General features: G+C 43.6%; 1 protein-coding gene across 1 annotated transcript in view; it reads right to left on the reverse strand.

Moving 5' to 3' along the window:
• LOC142309964 (membrane-spanning 4-domains subfamily A member 4A-like) overlaps window positions 1-12,205 on the reverse strand; it is a 163,236-nt gene that overhangs the window by 128,631 nt on the left and 22,400 nt on the right. Inside the window, exons 2-3 of the mRNA XM_075347437.1 lie at window positions 7,838-8,176; window positions 2,381-2,491 (exon numbers count right to left, since the gene is read on the reverse strand). Coding sequence (XP_075203552.1) covers window positions 2,381-2,491; window positions 7,838-8,167 — 441 coding nt within the window. The 5' untranslated portion in view covers window positions 8,168-8,176. The remainder of the gene's footprint in view (window positions 1-2,380; window positions 2,492-7,837; window positions 8,177-12,205) is intronic.

Consider the following 12,205-nt stretch of genomic DNA (forward strand, 5'->3'; position numbering starts at 1 on the left):
CGTGACAATGCAGAGGATCTGCAACCCTGGCCAGGCAACAAGTAGGTTAAAACACCTGCCCCGTGGAGCGCTACATAAGCTCTTATGGTTAGAGAGGTCCTCTCTCTCCTGTAGAGTGTAAGCTGATATGGTCAGAGGGGTCCTCTCTCACCTTTAGAGTGTAAGTTCTTATGGTCAGAGGGTTTCTATCTCTCTTCTGCAAAGTGTAAGTTCTTATGGTCAGAGGGGTCCTTTCTCTCTTCTGCAGAGTGTAAGCTCTTACGGTCAGAGGGGTCCTCTCTCTCACCTGTAGACTGTAAACTCTTATGGTCAGAGGGGTTCTCTCTTTCTGTAGAGTGTAAGCTCTTATGGTCAGAGGGGTCATTTCTCTCACCTGTAGAGTGTAAACTCTTATAGTCAGAGGGGTCCTCTCTCTCCTCTGTAGAGTTAAGCTCTTATGGTCAGTGGGTTCCTCTCCCTCACCTGTAGACTGTAAGCTCTTATGGTCAGAAGCGTCATCTATCTCTTCTGTAGAGTATAAGCTCTTATGGTCAGAGGGGTTCTTTCTCTCTTCTGTAGAGTGTAAGCTCTTATGGTCAGAGGGGTCCTCTCTCTCTCCTGTAGAGTGTAAACACTTATGGTCAGAGGGGTCCTTTCTCTCACCTGTATAATGTAAGCTCTTATAGTCAGAGGGGTTCTCTCTTCTGTAGAGTGTAAGCTCATATGTTCAGAGGGATTCTCTCTCTCTTCTGCAGATTGTAAACTCTTATCGTCAGAGGGGTCTTCTCTCTCTCCTGTAGAGTGTAAGCTCTTATGGTCAGCAGGGTTCTCTCACTCGCTCTCGCCTGTAGAGTGTAAGCTCTTATTCTCACATGTCGAGTGTAAGCTCTTATGGTCAGTGGGGTCCTCTCTCTCTCATCTTTAGAGTGTAAACTCGTATGGTCAGAATGGTCCTCTCTCTCCTGTAGAGTGTAAACCCTTGTGGTCAGAGGGGTCCTCTCTCCTGTAGATTGTAAACTCTTATGATCAGAGGGGTCCTCTCTGTCTCCTGTAGAGTGTAAGTTCTTATGGTCAGAGGGGTTCTATTTCTCTTTTGCAGAGTGTAAGCTGTTATGGTCAGAGGGGTTCTCTCTCTCTCTTCTGAAGAGTGTAAGCTCTTATGGTCAGAGGGGTTCTCTCTTCTGTAGAGTGTAAGCTCATATGTTCAGAGGGATTCTCTCTCTCTTCTACAGATTGTAAACTCTTATGGTCAGAGGGGTCCTCTCTCTCTCTCCTGTAGAGAGTAAGCTCTTATGGTCAGCAGGGTTTTCTCCCTCACTCTCGCCTGTAGAGTGTAAGCTCTTATTCTCACATGTCGAGTGTAAGCTCTTATGGTCAGTGGGTTCCTCTCTCTCTCTCTCAGCTGTAGAGTGTAAACTCTTATAGTCAGAAGGGTCCTCTCTTTCCTGTAGAGTGTAAACCCTTGTGGTCAGAGGGATCCTCTCTCTCTCCTGTAGATTGTAAACTCTTATGGTCAGAAGGGTCCTCTCTGTCTCCTGTAGAGTGTAAGTTCTTATGGTCAGAGGGGTTCTATTTCTCTTCTGCAGAGTGTAAGCTGTTATGGTCAGAGGGGTTCTCTCTCTCTTCTGCAGAGTGTAAGCTGTTATGGTCAGAGGGGTTCTCTCTCTCTTTCTTCTGTAGAGTGTAAGCTTTTATAATCAGAGGGGTTCTCTCTTCTGTAGAGTGTAAGCTCTTATGGTCAGAGGGGTTCTATTTCTCTTCTGCAGAGTGTAAGCTGTTATGGTCAGAGGGGTTCTCTCTATCTTCTGCAGAGTGTAAGCTGTTATGGTCAGAGGGGTTCTCTCTCTCTTTCTTCTGTAGAGTGTAAGCTTTTATAATCAGAGGAGTTCTCTCTTCTGTAGAGTGTAAGCTCTTATGGTCAGATGCGTTCTCTCTCTCTTCTATAGACTGTAAGCCCTTATGGTCAGAGGCGTTTTTCTCTTTTTCCCCTCTCCGTCATGTGTATTTGCCAAGCAATTACAAGCTTTCCAGTATTGAGATTTTCTGGGAACATTTGACGAAGTCAAAAAATAAGAATATGCAAAGATCTCCTAATCTCTAGCCGAAAGCCAAAAAGGTATAGTCTAGCAGCAGTGGTTTCTGTTGGGTTTCTTCCCCTGCTGGTGCTCTGTTGTGGTAAATGGTGTGTGATATTAGCAGCAGTACATGACTATGGATTGTTAAATGGGCTTATATTTACTCTGTTTACAGCATTTTAACTACATTCTGCTCATTTTACAACTTTTGTAGCCATACTTTTTTAATATTTTGAGAAGTTTTAAAACTAAAAATATGAATCTTATATCAGAATATGGCAAAAGGGTTAAAAATGACTTATAAATAATAAATACATTTTACTTACAAAAACTGGTGCCCAGAAATGGATTCCACTGTAGAAAGAAATACTGTATGTAATAAATGGAAAGCCAATCGCAATCGGAATCTGACAGATGGCCGCGATGATCAGCACTATCTGAAGAAAAGGAGAGGAATATAAATGTCAAGGAATCCTTCATTGTTCAATAGAAGTCTGCAGTTATAAAAGCAAAAGTTCAACTCTTGCTTGTGGTCTATGTCTTTTAATGTAGAACAACCTCTTTCAAGTGCATAGAGCTGATATATTCACTAATTTTGCTTCTGACAATCTACAATTGACCAATCCATAAATATTACATTGATACCCGAGACTGTCATTAACATGATTCTTTATGCACACAAAACAACCATATAGCATTTGTTCTGTGTGATCATGCTACTAAAGCCTGCTTTACACATTATGATTTCGCATACGATATCGTACGCGATCGTAACTGCCCCCATCGTATGTGCGGCACGTTCAATTTTGTTGAATGTGCCGCATAAACGAATAACCCCCCGTCACACGTACTTACCCGTCCATACGACCTCGATGTGGGCGACGAACGTCCACTTCCTGGAGTGGGAGGAACGTTCGGCGTCACATCGACGTCACGCGGCAGCCGGCCAATAGAAGCGGAGGGGCGGAGATGAGCGGAACGTAAACATCCCGCCCACCTCCTTCCTTCTGCATTACCGGCCGGGAGCCGCAGGACGCAGGTAAGATCTGTTCATCGTTCCCGGGGTGTCACACACTGCGATGTGTGCTACCCCGGGTACGATAAACAACCTGACGTTCAGTTTATGAGGAATGAACAACGTGCATGCGATGAACGTTTTATCGTTCAATCGCAATCGCACATTCCTGTTACATGCTACAATGTACCTTACGATGCCGGATGTGCGTCACTTACGACGTGACCCCGCCGACACATTGTAAGATACATTGCAGCGTGTAAAGTGGGCTTAAATCCATCGGCTTGTTTAAACAGGTCAGTAAACGACTGTCAATTCACTTGTGTGCAGCCAATTGGTGGTCAGCTTTTTTGGCTTGTATAAAAGGGCCACGAGGGAACCAGTGGTACTCAATGTCAAGGAGCAGCTCCAAAAGTAAATGGGTTTTAAGGGTGGATAAAAAAAAAGAGATGAAAAAGTTATTTCAGAGAATATAATCCACTGTAGAGAGGCAGTGTGGTAAAGGTTAAATGCTAACTCTTCTGTTATGTAGCATAGCAGGGAAGGTGAGGGTTAAATCCTTGTCCTGCATGTGTTGATTGTAAATGCACATGAAATGTTTTGTATAGAAGCAGGCATGTGTTCACCTGGTGGGTGCTCATGGAGAGGGAGCTCTCTCTCTCTGACGAGAGGGGGCTGCCGGTGGCATCCCCAGGACAGAGCGCCTGTCAGTCTGAATGAAGCCCTAGGACAGTAAGCATTCGAATTAAAGGGAACCAATCACCAGGATTTTTGTATATAAGCTAAAGCCAGTGCTATACTGGCCCTATCAGGCTGATTCTATTCATACCTATAGTGGTCAGCTGGGATGTTTAGATTTTGAAATCCAAGAAAGTGAAGTTTGTAAAATGAGCAGCTTCTTGAGTGACAGTTGCACTGGAGCAGATAATATATTCATAGTTATCCCCTCCCCCTGTTAGAATAGGATAAGTATTATACAAACAACTCACTTTGTCTAGCAGGACCTGAGGGGAGGTCATACCCATGTGACCAGAAGGGGCAGGGCCTCAGCAACCAAAGGTGGATACGAGGTCACATGGGTATGATCTCACCACAGGTCCTGCTAGACAAAGTGAGTCATTTATATAATGCTTATGCTAATTCTAACAGAGGGAGGGGATAACTATGAATATATGATCTGTTCCAGTGCAACTGTCACTCAAGAAGCTGCTCATTTTGCAAACTTCACTTTCTTGGATTTCAAAACCTAAACATCCGAGCTGACCACTACAGGTATGTAGATGTGACGCCCTGGCCTATTAGGTCGTCACAAGGGTGCCGTGCAATCTGCCCTTCTGCATGGTACCAGCTCCTCCTTTTTTACGGGTCCTGTCACCTTGGTGTTGCTATCAACAGGTGCACACAAATCCTGAGGAACACTCTGAACCACATCCACCAAACACCCATTGGGCAGCCTGAGGGAAATAGGGACACCATGATGGAGGGCTGCTAGAAGGAGGGCAGAAGTGTCAGTGCAGTTGAGAAGTTGAAGTTCAGCAGTGATAGTGAGAGGTCACGCTGTGGAGCTGGGCTCCTGTACCCGTCCCAGGTGCCAGACGTTGGCCTGGCCATAAGGAGCTGGAACCCCGGTTGTAGGAAGTAGTGGCAGGGAGCACGGTGCTGTTACAGAGAGCAGGCCGGCTGCCTTGTGCTACAACCGGGCAGGGACCAGGGCACGACGGGGTACGCGGACCCTAGGCTGGGAAGTAGCTTCATGCAGCCCAGTAATTCACCCAACGGGAACGGAATCTTCAGGAACCGTTCACCACCCGCTCCAGAATTGGGGTACTAGCGCAACGAGGGGGATAGGACTTCCCACAACCGTCCAGAAAATCCCAAGCGTGAACCCTGAGAGCAAGCTCACCCTGCTAGCCACGCAGGTGAGCGGGACCCGAAACGCTTTAAGTGTGAGGGATCCACACGTAGGACAGTGCCAAGGGACAAGTCTTCAGGTCAACAAGCAGCACCAAGAGGACACGGACCCAGCGTGCCCGTACAAGGACCACAGAATGCTCAAGAGTTTGGTTTACCTGATGTCAGCGTCAGTGACTTTGGACTGTGTGAGTACACGTTACCCCCTTGCACCCGACGGGTTCCCCACGCCATTCATCACCGGGCCCCGGACACCACTCCCCTGCCCACGGAGGGATTAACAACTTAAGCTGCCACGCACCAGTGTCCCTGGGCTCCCCAAACCGGCAGCGGTGGTCCCTCACGTTACCACACACAGTGGGTGGCGTCACGAACAATATCCCAAAACACAAAAACTCCCCCTTTTTAATACGAGAGGCCGCGCGACCTCAGGTCCGGAGGCCCCTCGAGCTACTGCAGATCCGGGTCCGAGCAGCGTGTCGGCTGTCGTGGGGGCGGCACATAGAGATCAGCCTGATAGTGCCAGTATAGCACTGGCTTTAGGTTATATACGAAAATCCTGGTGATTGGTTCCCTTTAAGTCTTGGAGTGAATCTCTGAGGGAGCAGCAGATGGCAGCTGGGGACAGAGAGTGTCCGAATGAAGTTTCAGAGAGTGACAGAGAGAGTTCAAATGAAGTCTCCGGAAGTGAATGTCTGAGGGAACTGAAAATGGCGGCTGGGGACAATGAGTGTCCGCATAAAGTCTCAAGGAGTCAATCTCTGAGGGAGTTGCAGGTCGTGGATGGGGACAGAGAGTGTCTGATGAAGTCTCAAAGAGTCAATCTCTGAGGGAGCTGCCGGTGGTGGCTGGGAACAGAGAGTATCTGAATGAAGTCTGAGGGAGTGAATTTCTGAGGGAGCTGGAGATGGCGGCTGGGGACAATGAGTGTCCGCATTAAGTCTCAAGGAGTCAATCTTTCAAAGGAGCTGCAGGTGGTGACTGGGGACAGAGAGTGTCTGAATGAAGTCTCAAGGAGTCAATCTCTGAGGGTGTTGCAGGTGGTGGCTGGGAAAAGAGAGTATCTGAATGAAGTCTCCAAGAGCGAATCTCAGAGGGAGCTGCAGGTGGCAGCTGGGAGCAGAGAGTGACTGAATAAAGTCTCAAGGAGCGAATATCAGGGAGCTGCAGGTGACGGCTAAGGATAGAGAGTGTTTCAATGAAGTCTCAGGGAGTGAATCTCCGAGGGAGCTGCAGGTGGTGGCTGAGGACAGAGAATGTCCACATGAAGTCTTAGAGAGTGAATCTCTGAAGGAGCTGCAAGTGGTAGCTGAGAACAAATAGTGTCTGAATGAAGTCTGTTTCGGATGTGTGGAAGGACACACGTCCGAAACATGTCTGTGTGTACACAGACTTCAGGCATCCCAGGGATGATTGTGTCATGAATTTGTTTTTATCCTTCATGCACGAGGGATTGTACATCTTTTTAAAAGAATTTTGGAATAAAATTGATTTTAGAAGAGCGGACGCTGGAAAATTTTCCTTATACTACTTGTGCTGGAGTATCACTGAATCAGTGACAGCTACTCTTCTAATAGGACTGGTGAGCTGACTTAAACCCATTTTTTCCTTGTTAACAAATGAATATGGGCCTGACTTGACATTACAATTGATTGCTGTACTAAGCTTGGTGATATATTCATCTATTGATGGTAGTACCGGCGATGTATTCATGTACTGTTAATGATACTGGTGTATTTATTTACTGAGAATGGATCTTCTGATGTATTCATGTACTGATGGAGATTCTGGTGATGCATTAATGTACAGATAGTGGTCTGGTGATGCATTTATCGACTGATGATGGTTTTGGTGATTATTTATGTACTGATGGTTTTTATAGTGACCTATTAGTTTACTGATGATGGTTCTACTGCCGTTTTTATGTACTGTTGATGACTCTGGTGATGTGTTCATGTACTGATGATGATTTTCGTTTTATATTCATGTACTGATGATGGTTTTGATGATGAAAACAAGATGTCACCACAACCATCATTAGTACATGATTATGTCACCATAACCAGTATTCATACAAAAATTTGGCACCAGAACCACCATTAGTTTTGTTGTTGCAAACTGTATTTGTTGCATGATGGAAACAAAAACTATCATACGTATCTCTTTATAATAGGGTCTATTTAGCTTCCCTTGGGGTATCAGAGAAATGCTGCACACCTTAATTGAAGCTAAATGGCCTCCATTATACTTAAGTAATATTAGTTTCCATGATTGTATTTAACATTTAAATTATAGGATGTCAGGGATCAATATCACTCTTTTTTCCCTGGTATTGTGTAAATATCTATGAAAACACACTCCCTGTTGAGCCTCACCTCTAAAGTACACCACTTTTTTAATTTTGGTGGTACTTTTAGTGAAACAGATAACAATTGTATTGGAAGTGGTTGTCAGAGCTTGTTACCTGACCCATCGGAGGGGGATGGGGTGCAATAGGGGACCTGTTACCTTAGTCTATACACATTCTTTTACATGAGGGCTGAAGGTTCATGTGGGTGCTAAGAGTTCATATTGGCCGGGACAAGAACACCAAAATATCTTGTCCCAGCCCTGTACCCATATAGACGGCATGGGAGGGTTGCTCCTACTGACAGATTAGCTTTAAATGTATTGGAAAATAGTAATAAAGATTAGAGTTATTGTCCATTTTGCTCCAAAAGTGGAGAGTTTACTTTTGACTGTGGGTGTACATTTATTATCTTTTATTATTGTATGCTTTGGTGGAAAACAATAAAGTAATCACTGCTATAGTTCACTGTGATGTTTTTTTTACAGTTTATTAAAACAGAAAACTCACCCCCAAAGCTTTTGGTTTTGCTTTTTCAAATGTCGGAAGCCAGGAAGTAGGACATATAGGTTGAGGTATGATATAATTTGCATTTGTTTGCACTGTCATGCCAGGCTGAGTACTCCATTGTTGTGTGGTTGTTGTTGTTGGAAAATTTGGCAGCCCAACTTGTGCGGCATTCCATGGTGGAGTAGGTAAATGTTGATTGACTTGATGGGGCCCAGGATTCATGCCTATATGGACCTGATAAGGGATGGAATTTGGAGGAGGAGGACCATTAGGGGAAACCATAAAGGCATTGACAGGTGTGTTTTGTGGCATCTGTGGTGTAGACATCATGAAAAGTCACTGAAAAAGAAATGAATCAGAAAAAGCTCAAGTATTAGTTGTAAAATAAAAACTACTATATAAATAAGAAAACATGGTTAAACACTACATAACAATTTGTGACAGAGCTAAAGAGATATTTTGTAATTATTACATCTAGGTCAGGGTCGGGAACCTATGGCTCACGAGCCAGATGTGGCTCTATTGATGGCTGTATCTGGTTCGCCGACAAATCTTTAATAAAAAAAAGTGTACTTTCCGGTTTGTAAGACGCACTTTTTTTATCTCAAAACTGAGGGAAAAATGGGGGTGCGTCTTACAAACTGCGTATGGCTTACCGGGGCGGCAATGGCGGCTAAGGGATGGTGATACTGTGGAGCTCGTGGGGTGTAATGGTGGTGAGCCCGCAGTAGCCAGCGGACTGCGGGTTGCTTTGAATCTCCTGTAATTGACGAGATCGACTTCAAGAAAATGGCCGTGGAAGCGGCGCATGCGTAGATAGGACTCCACAGCCATTTTCTTGAAGTCCATTGCGTCGATCTGCGTCGATTTTGGCAGCTGCAGGAGATTCAAAGCAGCCTGTCAACAGATCAATGGCACCTGCCGCCATGACACCCCACAAGCCCGCAGCAGTATCGCTGACCCTGTTGAGTCACGACACCCCCTCCTCTGTGCCCGCAGCATCGCCCACACTGCCTCCTGGGACCTTCTGAGCCTCTCCACCACCGCCGGTCCCACGTGGTGATTATGGCTCTCAAGAAAGTACATTTTAAAATATGTGGCGTCTATGGCTCTCTCAGCCGAAAAGGTTTCCAACCCCTGATCTAAGTCATCAACATCAACATAAAAAGAAACTGTAGCGTTAGGAAATAAGTGATCCAGGACTAAAAGATAAACTCTTAGTTATTTTTATTAAGATAGATTGCATAAAAAAAATCTCAGCACTAATGATGAGCGAGCACTAAAATGCTCCAGTGCTTGGTACACAAATCAAGCCGATCGGATGCTCAGATGGGCTTGATACAAGTAACAAGTATCATGGAAGTCAAAGGGAAAATCAAGCATTTTTTCAGAAGACCCTATCAGGAGGGTTTGGGGAGCAGAAAAATCACTGAAATTGATGGAAACAATGTTCAATTGGAATGGGAACAGCATGGGGAAGATGCCTGGCCGCATCTCTGACTCCCAGGTCGCTCCTGGTAACAATGTTTTGAGTATTACTTCACTTTTACGGACTGACAATAAAACATAGAAAACCAAAGAGAAAATGAATTTTACAGTAATACAGGTTAGGAAACATTATTTCCTGTATAATTACTTGTACATAAGACAAAATTAAATAAAAAGAAAAAAACCCTCCTCCACCCCTTAAGTTGAGCAATCTCACCGTATTTCCTCGTCACACATGACTACAGTAGATTAGATTGTAGAGGGGCAAATATAACTACTCCCACCGGCTGGTAGTCACCGGTAAATGGAATTTTAACATTTTACTACCTTGTCTCGGCATGTGGTGTGTGTGATATGGTCAGACATATCCTGTTTAATTTATGAAGGAGGGACTCTGAAACTCAGAAAGCCTATATTGACAATGCAAGAACGGCCAAAAATTAGATGTGAGGGACTTCAATACACCCTGTATAAAGGAGGGCGTTATATTCATTCTGTTAAAATTGTTAGGTAGTGGGACCCCTAGACTCAAAAGGCAATGTGCGCACTTTGCATTTTCACCTGCGTTTCCGCAGCGTTTTGAACTGCAGCGTTTTCATGCCAAAAGGCATGCGTTTTGATTTTCCAGCAAAGTCTATGGCAAATGGGGATTTCTTGTGCGCACTATGCAGTTCTAAATGCAGCGTTTAATTTGCATAATTTGTGGCAAAAAACATGTGTCCAAAGAAGCAGCATGTCAATTGTTTTTGCCATTTCAGCAGCGTTTTGATAACATTGAAGTCAATGAGAAATGTCAAAAAGCAAGAAACATCAAAATTCCAGCGTTTTACCTGCTTTTTAGGTGCAGAAAACATGCGTTTTGGACTACATAAACGCATGCGTTTTTTACATCAAAATAATGAAATGATATGTCCTGTTACACACACACATAGTCCAACAATTAAATTAATGAAAAATAATAATTTATTGCTATATTACCGATAAATAGTATAAAACCGCTATAATTATATGAAATATAACTAATTACGTTATGATTTCAATAATTATATATGTGTTCATTTTTTTCACTTTTTTCGTTGTGTTTGACTGTTAAAAATTTATTTAGCAGTGTCTTTATGTTCAAAACGCATCTGTCAAAACGCAATGGAAAAGCATGTAAAAAGCACTAAAAACGTGGCTAAAACGCGGTAAAAACGCATGCGTATTTACCGCAATTCTGTGGTCAAAAGCAACTTTGGCAAAAGCAATTTCTGCCAGAGGATGCGTTTAGAACTGCAAGTAGGACGGCGCAAAGTGTACACATAGCTTAAAGCCTATGCACTAAGTGCAAGGGCTGCCAAAAATTAGAAGGATGGACCACATTACACCCTGGAAGACACGTAGAGGAGGGCCTCAGAAAACATTTTTTTCCTTTCACATGACAATAGCACCATACGTGAGAGAGCGTTTCCTCCCCTAGGAACAGGAAACCTACAGAAATAAAAAGGCTGTACCTATCCGAACGCAGCAGTGTGGTCTCCTGCTCCAGGAAGAGGATACTTATGAATCCAATGATTCACGTGGGGAGATTTCTCCAGAGGAATATCTGGCAGGGCCATATCTTGGACCTCCATATGAGATCTGAAGCTGGCTGGCACCTACAAGGGAGGGGATATGTGGGCATAACGCAGTGTCTTGCTGTTGCTGCCTCCTTTTCTAGGTTGTCCAAGCAGGGGGAGCACTGCTCTATTGAGATACCTCTCCGGTGGCTGCTCTAGGTCAGAGATCTGGGGACCACAGCTCATGTGTATAAAGTGTCTCTAGTGTGGTATCCTGAACAATTGATGATTCGTAAGCTGGGCCTGGCGTTTTTTAAAATACCATGCCCCAGCAAGCATATTTAAAGAGATAGTTCCCTTCATTGACTGCATTCAGGTCCCAGCTAGCGGGCATCAGAGGTACACCCCATTGAAAACCTCTGGAGTTTAGTCAAGAGGAAGATGGATAGTCACAAGCCATCAAACAAAGAAGAACTGCTTAAATGTTTGTGCCAGTAGAGGCATAAGGTCACGCAAAAGCAGTGTGAAAGACTGGTGGAAAGCATGCCAAGACACATGAAAGCTGTGATTATAAATCATGGTTATTCCACAAAATATTGATTTCTGAACTCTTCCTGAGTTAAATCATTAGTATTGTTGTTTCTAAATGCTTATGAAATTATTTTTTTGCATTATTTGAGGTCTGAAAGCAATGCATTGTTTTGTTATTTTAACCATTTCTCATTTTCAGAAAATAAATACAAACTTTATTGCTTGGAAATTCGGAGACATGTCAGTAGCTTGTAGAATAAAAGAACAATTAACATTTTACTCATAAATATAAAGAGGAAAAAGTGAAAATTTTGCAGTGGTCTCTTAATTTTTGCCAGAGCTGTATACACACATATATATATATATACAGTACAGACCAAAAGTTTGGACACACTTTCTCATTCAAAAATGTTTCTTTATTTTCATGACTCTGAAAATTGTAGATTCACATTGAAGGCATAAAAACTATGAATTAACACATGTGGAATGATATACTTAACAAAAAAGTGTGAAACAATTGATAATATGTCTTATATTCTAGGTTCTTCAAAGTAGCCACCTTTTGCTTTGATTACTGCTTTGCACACTCTTGGCATTCTCTTAATGTGCTTCAAGAGGTAGTCACCGGAAATGGTTTTCACTTCACAAGTGTGCCCTGTCAGGTTTAATAAGTGGGATTTCTTGCCTTAAAAATGGGGTTGGGACCATCAGTTGTGTTGTGCAGAAGTCTGGTGGATACATAGCTGATAGTCCTACTTTATAGACTGTTAGAATTTGTATTATGGCAAGAAAAAAGCAGCTAAATAAAGAA

The sequence above is a fragment of the Anomaloglossus baeobatrachus genome, chromosome 5 (assembly GCF_048569485.1).
Source record: "Anomaloglossus baeobatrachus isolate aAnoBae1 chromosome 5, aAnoBae1.hap1, whole genome shotgun sequence".
Classification (NCBI taxonomy): domain Eukaryota; kingdom Metazoa; phylum Chordata; class Amphibia; order Anura; family Aromobatidae; genus Anomaloglossus; species Anomaloglossus baeobatrachus.